This window comes from Stegostoma tigrinum, chromosome 40 (assembly GCF_030684315.1).
Source record: "Stegostoma tigrinum isolate sSteTig4 chromosome 40, sSteTig4.hap1, whole genome shotgun sequence".
In the NCBI taxonomy this organism is placed as follows: Eukaryota; Metazoa; Chordata; class Chondrichthyes; order Orectolobiformes; family Stegostomatidae; genus Stegostoma; species Stegostoma tigrinum.
Window position 1 is genome coordinate 6335086 of NC_081393.1, and position 13550 is coordinate 6348635.

At 42.5% G+C, this 13550-nt stretch overlaps 1 protein-coding gene across 2 annotated transcripts in view; it reads right to left on the reverse strand.

Moving 5' to 3' along the window:
* gfpt1 (glutamine--fructose-6-phosphate transaminase 1) overlaps positions 1-13550 on the reverse strand; it is a 71906-nt gene that overhangs the window by 24943 nt on the left and 33413 nt on the right. For both annotated transcript variants that reach the window (XM_048522953.2, XM_048522952.2), the window contains 3 exons: positions 10353-10448; positions 4308-4405; positions 992-1112 (listed from right to left, as the gene is read on the reverse strand). In XM_048522953.2, the coding sequence (XP_048378910.1) occupies positions 992-1112; positions 4308-4405; positions 10353-10448 (315 nt within the window). The remainder of the gene's footprint in view (positions 1-991; positions 1113-4307; positions 4406-10352; positions 10449-13550) is intronic.

Consider the following 13550-nt stretch of genomic DNA (forward strand, 5'->3'; position numbering starts at 1 on the left):
ATGCCAACGTTCTTGGCCATCTCAAAGCACTGAATCATTGTGATTTGGGCCAAAATACATTGACGGAATCCCTGATGGCAGTGGAAGTATAGATTTCTCCACAGCACAAAAAATTCACCCAGTGGTGGGTGCAGAAGGATTCACAAGCAGAAAAAGATAGGCACAATCAGGAATTACGCCAACCATCTAAAATGTGTATGGCCCCAGCGAGGAAGCAACTAATTCCTGAGTTTCTGTCAATATTGTGAAGACTGGCTGCAGGAGAGAGCTCACAGCAAATTATTCTTCCTGTCCTCTGTTTGAGAAATCAATCAAGGAAAGGAGATGTACAGATATAACTCCAAACTCTATTTTTCAATTGTTTTGGGTGATTTAAGATTTAAATCTTTAAGGGGCAAAGAGGCAATGGCAAGAGGAGGGAAAACATTTTTCAACAGTGACTGGTTCTGATTTGGAGTGCAGTGCCTGAGTGTGCATCCAGGAGGTCCCGAGGTGCAGTCATCATGTCCCTATCTCTGGACCACAAGCTTCGGGTGCAGGACTTGTTCGACATGGAATGCGTATTTGGGATATGGCTCAACGGCTGATGACCAGCCTGGGAATCCCTCCACAAATTTCCCACTAGTCCCCAAAGTGATAAAAATATAAGTTTATGTGAAAATACACTTAAAAAGTTTAGAGACTGAAGAAAAAAAGGAGAGGAATGTTTTACAGGGTTCTGGGATGAGGTGAGTTGCTCTTGCAGTGAGCTAGCCTGGGCACAACAGACCAAATGGCTTTATGATGGCATTCTACAATTTGACGCTGCTCGCAGTGCTTAAAATTCAGTGGAAACAAGGTTTAACGGGGTTTTAAGTGATAGGACAATGTGGAGCACTCACAGCTATTTCTGTCTCACTGAGCTTACATAATAATTTACACGGAAGCCATGTTTCTGAAGTTAGAGAAAAAACACATGCAGGTATTTGCAGCTTTTATCATTATGAAGTACCTGACTGGCTGAGGAAGAAGCAGACATCATCTCTGAAGACTGGGGTGTTTCGGTCCAAAAAATCACTGGCAAGTTCAACCATGACGGGCAGTTCCGTAAGCTCTTCCAGCACCTGTCGAGTCTGCAAACACACAGAAAAATCTAGTAAATGCTCGAGTTCCTGTATTTAGGAAATACTACCCGAGTTGTTCAGAGTCCGGAGGGGACAAAACAAGGTTCAAAACCCTTGGCCAGTCTATCACTCAATTCCACCTCAATCAGCGCTAACCTTTTCCTCAATTCTCAGTCAGTCTTAACCAAAACAGTACAAAATGATAACTGGAGGGCTTTGTTTACATTCTGCTTCATGACACTGGCAACATGAATCATTCTGAGTTGTTTCTTGAGAGAGGTGCAAACAAAAAAATGCAAGAAAAACTCAAATATTTGTAAAGAGTGAAAAACAGAGATAAGATTTCAAGCTAAACACGCCCCAGTTACAGCCATATCTTCTGAGGATTGTCAGCACCTTTACATTTCACATGTGCAGTTCCATTGTGTTTTTTTTGTACAAAGATGAGACATCCCCTGTCTTTATTTAAAGAGATGACAGAAATAACAAACAAATATGTTTTAATTTGTAGGTGAGATCGAATATGCAGATCATAAATATGAGACAGTCACTGATAAGTCCAACAGAGAATTCAGGATAAACTACACCGAGACACAAATGAAAATACAGAACCTACTACTGCAAGGAGGAGGTGGGATTTAAACAAGATATGCACACAAGAAAGAACGCTGAGGAGAATATCACGGATGGGGTGAGATTACTGAGGGTGGAAAGAATCTCAAGGAGAGCAAAAACACATAATGGGCACCTATAATGCACATGGGAGGGACATGAGATGCATCCCAAGGTTTCCAAAGCAACACTCATCAGGACAAGAATACACCGAAGGCATCAACTGGTCTTGCCTACTGATCTCTGAGGGTAATACACTGAAAACAAACTTATTTCACTTCTGCAGATAGTGCAGTAAGAACAAAATGTGTTTCACTGAGCGGAAATCACTGCTGACAGCACCAAAAATGAATTATTTTTGGCACGCAGTGACTGTTTTCCATCAGACAGCTGTTCTGAAGCAGCAGTGGTTCACAGCAGGAGTCAAATAATTAGCTTAATTGGAGAGTCATTTGGTGACGGTCTGAGCACTGACAGAATTTGGTCATCAGAATGACTGACAAGGTTCTTCAATGACCATTTGAATGGGTAGTTTGCAATGAATGGATAGGTTTTGAGCCATTGACCAACTTCTGTTTGATGTTCCGGTCGTGCTCTTGCCTGAGTTCAATGCCACATGATTAGGGAACAGTCACAACATTCCTAGTGGACAAAACAGAGCAATTACTGCTGCAACCAAAGCAAAGGGTCACCAAAAACTTGCGGGGTACCACAATGTTTCAAAAAGAACAGCTCTCTGTCAGAACAGATCGCTGATAACAACTGGCCTTTTTCCTTGATCTCTGGTGTTAACAGACAGGGAATAAAAAACCTTCTGAGTTATTTGGAGATTTGAAGAGCAGCGAGTACAACAGTGTTTCAATGAGAAGGAATCACTTCTCAGCTACTGACAAGGAACCTCTGGTGGGCAGATGAATCAACTACCACAGAACAACTATAGTCAGACGCAAACAGATAAAACCAATTATCTTGTTTTTGCACAGCATTTCGTCAGACCTAGAAGTACATGACGTTGAATTATTTTATGAATTACAGTCATTCTTGTTATGGCAGAAGTGACAGCCAACTTGCACATGTTGAGTCCTGACAAACTACAAGCAAGACAAAAAGAAGACCTCAGCTACGGGCCAGCACAGCCCTTCACCATGCTGAAGGATTTTGATTTTTTTTACCGTCAGCTGGGTCCTCAGGTTAATGACAGGTCTGAAAAAAGGTATCTTTTGATAGCACAATGAAGCATCATCTGAAAAAAAATCTACTCAAGTCCTGACCAGGGCTTCAGCCGTAAACATTTTGACTCAAGGCTATCAGTTCAACACACTAAAATCAAAATCAATCCACTTGAAAATAAGAATACCACTGGGAGGTTATTTTGACTGCAAACCTTACTTTGGACTTTCTACTGCTTCTGTTCCACGTAACACATCAAAAACCAACATATTTTACTGTGGAGCAGAAGTGGTGAGACAGAGGCAGACTCTGGTAACACTGTGTGAATTTGCATCTTTTCTTTAAAAGACATTATTATGGGCAGATAACCCACTGTGCAGGAAGAGTATGAGGTTGCAGGAAATTTCACCAACAGGAAAAGAAACCCCAGCACACACTGAGGTTCACCTGCTTATTCTTCTTGTTCCTGTCTGCATTCCTTCAATGCTGCTCACTTGGACAGGAGTAGGAAACATACCGTCAGGCTGAAGAGATCGTGTCAGGCAATGGAACAAAGCATGGTCAAACTAACAGAATTTTAAAGGAGTACTTTGAAACAAGGGAGTGTGTCACAAGATAGAGTGGATGTGGAATAAAGATCACAGAGCAAATTGCAATAGTGGATCTGAGCAGCAGTTGAGTGGTCATTGAGAGTTGAAGGGTGAGCTGTAGGGCATGTTACTCATGATTTTTTAAATGGATTGAGTTTGGAAAAGCAATCGAACAGGGACCCTGAACTTGCCTTGTTTAGATGGGGTGTGAGACAACAAGAAATCAGGGCAGTGTTGCAAGAAAATGATCAGTGGGTGTGGAGGGCTTTTAGACAAGAAAGCACAACTTGGAATGGTCTCAATTAGCTGGCGTGCGAGTGGCAGAAAAAACCAGCATTTAAGCAGTGAACTGAAATGGAAGGAGAGGTTCAATTAATCAAATACACAATAATGATAAACAGGAAGATGTGACTGTAAAGAAAGGCTACACGTTTGCTCAGGGTTTTGTTCTGTTGTGCCATCACTTTGGACCAATTTGAAGGTTCAGTAAGGGATTACATAATCCCAACTTCTTTATTCCCAGGGACTATGCGGTTTGCACCCCTCTCAAACACCTGAGTTGCAATAAACTGACTGGACAGAATCAGAAACCATGCCCATTTTACTCAAGATGGCTCAGCAGTGGATCACGTTGTCTAATCCCCCACTGAGTGACTGGGAAATGAGATTTTGTGTGATGGATTCCAAACTGCAGAGCATAAAATTAACCTCTTAAATGAGGCAAAGGCAATAGCAGATTTCTCCTTCTCTGTGCTTTTTGAAAAGTGCTATTCCTAAATTGGGACAGTGTCAAACTCTAAATTTGCAATTATGTTCAGTTATATCAACGTACAGCAACACCAGCATGAAAACTTGTCCCACAAGCGATGAGGATTAAACGTCGGCACCTCAGAATCTCCTTGATATGATCCTGTAAACCACCGAGAATCACTGCGAAAAGCAAAACAAAATCATCACTCACTTTCACTTCAACAGTGGGCTCAGCTGTAACTATGATACAAAAAAATCCCAGGCAAAGATAACAGGAAGAAGATTAGTCCATTCAGTCAGCCCCTGATTCTTTCAACTCAATTAGGAAGGCATCCAGCTGCATCATAATCCTCCACAACTTCTTTCAAGCTTTATGCAGAATAAAGCTTATTTCTCTAACATCCATTTGAAAGTTCTAAGGAAATTAAATTTCTGTCTGCTTCAGCCACAAAGATGGTGCTCTGTGCTTACCTTAACCAGTTTACTGAATACTTGAAGTCCATCATGGCCAACACCGTAAACTACATCAACTCCTACCCTTCCTCTCCAATCACTACCGCCACCCCTCTCAACTCACCACCCACACACTTCCTAATTTAGCTTTATTCCACATTGCACAGTTTAAGTCTTTTGAAGTTTTTCTCAATCTTGTTGCTCTTCTCTGCATCTTGTGCAACGCTTGCAATATAGAACATGGAACATTACAGCACAGTGCAGGCCCTTCGGCCCTCGATGTTGTGCCGACCTGTCATACCGATCTGAAGCCCATCTAACCTACACTATTCCATGTACGTCCATATGCTTGTCCAATGACGACTTAAATTACCTAAAGTTGGCGAATCTACTACCGTTGCAGGCAAAGCGTTCCATTCCCTTACTACTCTCTGAGTAAAGAAACTACCTCTGACATCTGTCCTATATCTTTCACCCCTCAATTTAAAGCTATGCCCCCTCGTGCTCACCGTCACCATCCTAGGAAAAAGGCTCTCCCTATCCACCCTATCTAACCCGCTGATTATTTTATATGTTTCAATTAAGTCACCTCTCAACCTTCTTCTCTCGAATGAAAACAGCCTCAAGTCCCTCAGCCTTTCCTCCCAAGACCTTCCCTCCATACCAGGCAACATCCTCGTAAATCTCCTCTGCACCTTTTCCAAAGCTTCCACATCCTTCTTATAATGCGGTGACCAGAACTGTACACAATACTCCAAGTGCGGCCGCACCAGGGTTTTGTACAGCTTCACCATAACCTCTTGGTTCCCGAACTCGATCCCTCTATTAATAAAAGCTAAAACACTGTATGCCTTCTTAACAGCCCTGTCAACCTGGGTGGCAACTTTCAAGGATCTGTGTACATGGACACTGAGATCTCTCTGCTCATCTACACTGCTAAGAATCTTACCATTAGCCCTGTACTTTGCCTTCCGGTTACTCCTACCAAAGTGCATCACCTCACACTTGTCTGCATTAAACTCCACTTGCCACCTCTCAGCCCAGCTCTGCAGCTTATCTATGTCTCTCTGCAACCTACAGCATCCTTCGTCACTATCCACAACTCCACCGACCTTAGTGTCGTCTGCAAATTTACTAACCCATCCTTCTATGCCCTCATCCAGGTCATTTATAAAAATGACAAACAGCAGTGGACCCAAGACCAACCCTTGCGGTACACCACTAGTAACTGGTCTCCAGGATGAACATTTCCCATCAACTACCACCCTCTGTCTTCTTTCAGCAAGCCAATTTCCGATCCAAACTGCTATATCTCCCACAATTCCATTCCTCCGCATTTTGTACAATAGCCTATTGTGGGGAACCTTATCGAATGCGTTGCTGAAATCCATATACACCACATCAACCGGTTTACTCTCATCTACCTGTTTGGTCACCTTCTCAAAGAACTCAATAAGGTTTGTGAGGCACGACCTTCACTTCACAAAACCGTGCTGATTATCCCTGCTCAATTTATTCTTTTCTAGATGATAATAAATCCTATCCCTTATAACCTTTTCCAACACTTTACCAACAACTGAGGTAAGGCTCACTGGTCTATAATTACCAGGGTTGTCTCTACTCCCCTTCTTTAACAGGGGAACCACATTTGCTATCCTCCAGTCATCTGGCACTATTCCTGTAGACAATGACGAGTTAAAGATCAATGCCAAAGGCTCGGCAATCTCCTCCCTGGCTTCCCAGAGGATCCTAGGATAAATCCCACCTGGCCCAGAGGACTTATCTATCTTCACCCCCGTAGGATTTCTAACACCTCTTCCTAGTGAATCTCAATCCCACCTAGTCTAGCAGCCTGTATCTCAGTATTCTCCTCGACAACATTGTCGTTTTCTTGAGTGAATACTGTTGAAAAATATTCATTTAGCGCTTCCCCTATCTCATCTGACTCCACACACAACTTACCACTACTATCCTTGATTGGGCCCAATCTTACTTTCGTCATTCTTTTATTCCTTAAATACCTATAGAAAGCCTTAGGGTTTACCCTGATCCTATCATATCCTTTCATATCTGGCTGGATTATCAATCTCTGAAAGTGGTGTGATATTACTTCAACACATTGGTTTGAAGAGGGGTTGTAAGGCAGAGGTGCTGAACTAGCTACTGAAGACCTCTCGTGTAAACAGCTTGGAAGGCCTCAAGATTGTTTGAACAGCCTGAATGGGTATGGCCACCTCTCACAGATCCAGATTTTTGGGGTTTTTTTTGAGTTTTGGGGTCTCAACGGAGTTGGAAGCTACAGTGAATGTCTCCTGGCTGCTACTTGCTCTGAATTTTCTCGAAGGTTTTTCCTTTTGGATTGGGGAACTGTGTGTGAGAATTTGCCTGTTAGAAGGCAAGGGGTGTATTTATGGGATGTTACCATATTGGCTCAGTTATTGTATCTATTATTTTATTATACAGTTTTCCAATAGATAAGTTATTCTAAATTCCTCTTTGCTTGTATTTTAATTATAATGTTTAAATAAATTGTGCTTTGTTTAATGTCAAGTAGTTTGACCAGTCGCATCACATTTGGAACACGGCACATTAGATCTAATTAAAAATTCAGAAAAAAGTTAGAGTCTAGGTTACCATCTTAAAATGTTTTCAGGGGTCTGGTCTGGTTCATAACAGTGGTGAAAGGAAGCTTGTTCTGTCCACTTTTGCAATGACTGGTCTTTCAAAGAGGTTTTTTTTCCCTTCTTGATGGGAATTGCAACCAAGAATCCCAGCCAAGACATTCATCTTTACTTTTCTCAGGACAGACAAGCTTCACAATTTGTTTTCTGTACCAGCAGTTTTCCCCTTTATCACCCCACAGTGTAGTGAATTCAGACATCAGGATCAAGCAGACATGCTCCAAGTAGCCAGAGGGAAATTTAGGATTGTTATCAGCAAGAACAATCACAAAACAGTTATCAACTTTAGAAATAGAATTTTAAACAAAGACACTTTGCAATGGAAGTAACAAAGCCCAATTTCCTGGAATTTAAAAGACTGGTTTGAATTTGTCATGATATTGAGGGGAATTAATGGGGTTAATGGCGAGAACTAATTTCCACTGGGATGGGGAATGCTGTACCAGGACACATGACCTAAAAAACAGGACCCACAGGAATGAAGTAGGAAGCAATTACACATGTAAAAGTGACAAAAATTTGAAAATCTCTGTTGTAAATGGCAATTAATGTTGGATTATTTGTTTACTTTAAAATGGAGGTTCATAGATTTTGTTCACCTGAGCTACATTGAGAAGGTTCATAATATTATGATTTGAGAAATTCGACAAAGTAAAAAGCAGAGATGAAACAGCTTCCAGTTTTCATTTCTATGAAGATTTGATGTTTTTTAAGGTCATAAAGTTAATTTGAACATTGAGTTCAGCTAAATAATGAGGAAGCCACCTAGAGTGATCAATGCAAAGGTTTTATGACCACCACAGAGAAAGAGAGAGAGAGAGAGAGAGAGAGAAATAGATAGATAGATAGATAGATAGATAGATAGAGAGAGAGAGAGAGAGAGAGAGAGAGAGAGAGAGAGAGAGAGAGAGAGAGAGAGAGAGAGAGAGAGAGAGAGAGAGAGAGAGAGACAGACAGAGAGAGAGAGAGAGAGAGGAGCTCGAAGCAGGTTTATGCAGGGGGAAAGGGCTTGAAACAGCAGTGGTGCTAATATTAGTAGTCTCCAAGCAGTCGGGGTAGGTATAAGCCTTGAAGTGAAAGCAGGATTCAAATCAGTAAAAACAAGCTCCAGAAGCAGTCGGCTCCAGGGATTAGTTAGTGAGGCATCTGGCAAGGCTTTTAAAGAGATTAGTTGAGGAAGCCATATTAAGTAATAACTGAGCTCAGTTTTCAGCTAGTTTTAACAGTCTTGGGGAGAGACATGAATTAATGTAACAGCATCCAGTGAATGCACAACAACTTATTGATAGGAAACCAACTGTAGCCCTGTTAGCTAAGTAAGAAACAAGAGATGGGGATGGTTCTTCACTGAGATTTCAGTACTGAAAGGGTGTTTCAGGGTAAGGGGGTAAGCCATTCAGGACTGAGATGAGGAAGAGTTTCTTCACTCAGAGAGTTGTGAACCTTTGGAATTCTCTCCCACAGGAAGCTGTTGGGGCCAATTCATCAGATACATTCAAGGGGGATCTGGAAATAGCCCTTGTGGCTAGAAAGATCAAGGGATATGGTGACAGCATGGGAGAGGGATACTGAGATTGCATGATCAGTCAGGATTGCATTGAATGGTGGTGCAGGCTTGAAGGGCCAAATCACCTACTCCTGCACCTATTTTCTATGCTGCAGGGAGAAAAGGGATGAATCATTGACTCTTTCTGATGTCCGATCTACAATCACCACCTAAGAGTTCTTGGCTTGTTTGAAACAGTTCCAGTTCTTCTCTTGAGTAATATGTTCAGTGACTGACCTCAACAGTCAGTCAAAAGATGAAAACTAAAACTTAAGCTCTATTGAGCTGGATTTCACTGTAGCTTCTGGCTTGTCAAGTATGGCCATCAGTGGAACCTTAACTTTACCTTGAAATGGCAGCATATTGACTTGATTTTGTTACAGAACAGGCTTGAGGATTTAAATTGGTGCTTTCAAATGGGATATGGTAAAAATGGGATTTTTCTGAGTAGATGAATTAGACTGGACTGTCTTGCTCCTCCATCATGATTTTAAAAGTTACCTCAATGTGTCATGATGAATCTTGCATAGAACATGAACATTATTTTTAAAAAGATATTCTGCACAATCAGAACTTTGTCCACACTGGATTAACATTTTGTGCATCGTCTTACAAAAGGGAAGCAAGGCCAATTTCAGTTCAGTTTGGTTCACAGGAGGCTGGCTTGGCTCAAATCAAAACAATGCGTCCCTGCCCTTGCACATGAACCACAAAACATTAGCATACACAACACCAGGTACTTTTTTTGGCAAATTGCTGCAGGCTGCTCTTGCAAGAGAGCTGGAGCCTAAAAATACTCCATCCTTAAGTGGACACTGGGAGCCTGCACTTGAAGAATAATGTGAAGTCCTGATTGCTTACTGATGGAAGGTTACAACTGCAAGGGGAACAATTTAGGGAAGATTCACTGGGCTGAGTTGTGGAATGGTGGGGTTGTCTTATGACAAAAGGTTCGGCTTACGTGTGTTGGACTTTAGAACAATGAAACATCTGGACTTTAAGGGGACATGACAGGGATGGTGCTGAGAGGATCTCCTGGAGTAATCTAGAACTAGAAGACACAATTTTCAGGCAAAGGGTCTCCTGTTTAAGATGGATATGAGGGGAAAATCCTTCTCTTTGAAGGTTATTAACCTTTGAGATACTTACTCACAGGAGAACAGTGCAGGCTGGATCACTGACATTCCACATTAGGTTAGACTGATTTTTGATCTATAAGGCTGTTAAAATATATGGAGGACAGTCAAGAGAGTTAAGGAAACAATTCAAATCAGCTATGGCCCTGTTGCAAAAGGGAATAGGTTGAATGGGTTGTACGGCTGTTTTTTTGCTCCTTAGATTGACATGGCTTTGAACTTCAGCACATATGAACAATGAGCTCGTGAAAGTGCACAGTAAATCATAAAATTGTAATGGCATCCACAAAACTGCTGCTAAATCATCTGACCTGTATAGTCGTCAAAATTGACTCTTCCTCTCATGGTGTTCAGAACAGACTCGGGTTGTTCAAAGATTTCCTTCTGCATAAAGGAGCTGAAATTGCCTGTAAATAAAATGCAGGGGGAAAATGAAACAGAAATCAGGGCATTACATTATCACCACCTTGCTCAGAGAGATTTGAATGATGAGTTAGTCTTATGGCTCAGTCTGTTTGCAGCCCTTCAGGATCAGCAACCGAAGATGGCAGCATAATATGTACACAATCTAGATATTTCAATATAGAACATAGAACATAGACCATTACAGCACAGTACAGGCCCTTCGGTCCTCGATGTTGTGCCGACCTGTCATACCGATCTCAAGCCCATCTAACCTACACTATGCCATGTACGTCCATATGCTTGTCCAATGACGACTTAAATGTACCTAAAGTTGGCGAATCTACTACCGTTGCAGGCAACGCGTTCCATTCCCTTACTACTCTGAGTAAAGAAACTACCTCTGACATCTGTCCTATATCTTTCACCCCTCAATTTAAAGCTATGCCCCCTCGTGCTCGCCGTCACTGTCCTAGGAAAAAGGCTCTCCCTATCCACCCTATCTAACCCTCTGGTTATTTTATATGTTTCAATTAAGTCACCTCTCAACCTTCTTCTCTCGAATGAAAACAGCCTCAAGTCCCTCAGCCTTTCCTCCCAAGACCTTCCCTCCATACCAGGCAACATCCTCGTAAATCTCCTCTGCACCCTTTCCAAAGCTTCCACATCCTTCTTATAATGCGGTGACCAGAACTGTGCACAATACTCTAAGTATGGCCGCACCAGAGTTTTGTACAGCTTCACCATAACCTCTTGGTTCCCGAACTCGATCCCTCTATTAATAAAAGCTAAAACACTGTACGCATTCTTAACAGCCCTGTCAACCTGGGTGGAAACTTTCAAGGATCTGTGTACATGGACACTGAGATCTCTCTGCTCATCTACACTGCTAAGAATCTTACCATTAGCCCTGTACTTTGCCTTCCGGTTACTCCTACCAAAGTGCATCACCTCACACTTGTCTGCATTAAACTCCATTTGCCACCTCTCAGCCCAGCTCTGCAGCTTATCTATGTCTCTCTGCAACCTACAAAATCCTTTGTCACTATCCACAATTCCACCGACCTTAGTGTCGTCTGCAAATTTACTAACTCATCCTTCTACGCCCTCATCCAGGTCATTTATAAAAATGACAAACAGCAGTGGACCCAACACCGAACCTTGCGGTACACCACTAGTAACTGGTCTCCAGGGTGAACATTTCCCATCAACTACCACCCTCTGTCTTCTTTCAGCAAGCCAATTTCCGATCCAAACTGCTGTATCTCCCACAATTCCATTCCTCCGCATTTTGTACAATAGCCTATTGTGGGGAAACTTATCGAACGCCTTGCTGAAATCCATATACACCACATCAACTGGTTTACTCTCGTATGAGCCAAAGTATCATAAGACAAGTTACTTCTTTTAATGCTAAATTATTGGGAGAATTAGACCTGGAACCGAGTCAGTTTAGATATAATGTGGGCATTTTTCACCCACACAATTTCATTAGCAAGTTGATTTCTTTTAATTTAGTTACCTCCTGCTCTGGTTGAAGTATTTCTCATTCTGGGTTTTTCTAGGACAGGCCACGAACTTGCAACGTACTCCACAGCCCCTTTCTTGATTTGAAATTTTTCTGACCGAAATTAAAAGGCTGAAACCTGCTTGTAGGAAGTGTATATCTAAGTGTGGCCATTCAGGGAAAAATTGCTGGTGTTGCATTTAAATAGTCAGGTTGGCAAGTTCACTGATCCTTGATAGGTATTCTCTACACATAACCTGAGGAAAACTGTACACACTCATTGAAAAGTTATGCAGTCCGCAAAATAGGACACATGAGTAGATTCTATCATGCAGGTACATAGTGTTTGTGCCAACAAACTAGACCAAACAGACACCTAATCAGTGCCAAAGGGAAACAGAACTCTGATGGATGTGAACTTTCTCTATCAGAAAAGTAAATGAAATACAATTTGGCAGAAGCTGTAAATGTTGAAACGGCACAGATGGTATCACTTTCCATCAGGACACATGGAATTTATTACAGCATTGTAGCCCAGAGAGGCAATTCCATGCTTGCTGTTTACCTCTGCACCTGGGACCAACTCCAACACAGCCTGACAAAATAAGAGTTTCTTCTCTGTCAGCTCCAAAAGCTGCATACAAATTCAATCTGAACCTTGCACTGTTTTTCTCATTTACTCAGAGGATGAGTATGGCTGCAGCAACAGCAGCATCTGCTGTCCATCCCTAAGTTTCCTTGACTGGGTGGCAGTGGCAGCCACATTCTTGGAGAGCCGCTGCAGTGCACGTCTTTACTACCATGGGGCATGCAAGTGTGCAATCACACATAGGACTGTCCCAGCTCAGGATGGCAGATCTCCTGCCTGAAAAGACACTCTGATGAAGTGTCTAGGCCCGAGACGTCAGCTTTTGGGCTCCTAAGATGCCGCCTGACCTGCTGTGTTTATCCAGCTCAACACTTTGCTATCTCGGATTTTCCAGCATCCGCAGTTCCCTGAGCCAGTTGGGTTACTCTAAGCAAAGCGCTTGTCCTTTCCAGAGAACCCCCACCACCCACACACATATGGGCGGTGACATCAGCAGCAGAGCAGGCCTCAACAAGTGCTGCTGATGTGGCTCCCCTTTTCAATGGCTGAGAATAAACAGGAGGTTGGAGAGGGATCTGGAAGCGAGGAGGAGCCTCAAATTTAGCTCAAGGGCAGTGAAGGAGGTGCAGGGTGATTCTGACAGAGAGGACAATCCCACCTTGGTAGGGTCTTCTCGACTGCTGCTCTTTCATTGCACTGGGCCCATTGCCCAGAGGCCATGCCTGTCTGCCCTGGCCCCTGGGAACAGCACAGCAAAATGGATTTGCGTTGTTACTTGTTTCTCTCATCACAGTTGCTCCGCAACCTTTTGAGCATTCCCAGCACTCTCTCTGTTTCTGGCTCAAGGCCCTGGTGAAGGAGAGGTTTCCATGAATGGTTTTGGGATTGAGGAATATCAGTTATGAAGATAGAATGGAGAAATTGGGGCTTTGGGTCTGTTTTAACTGGAGAAGACGAGGCTGGGGCGGTTGAAGTGTTCAAAACCACATGAGGTCTACTTGAGGGTAAATA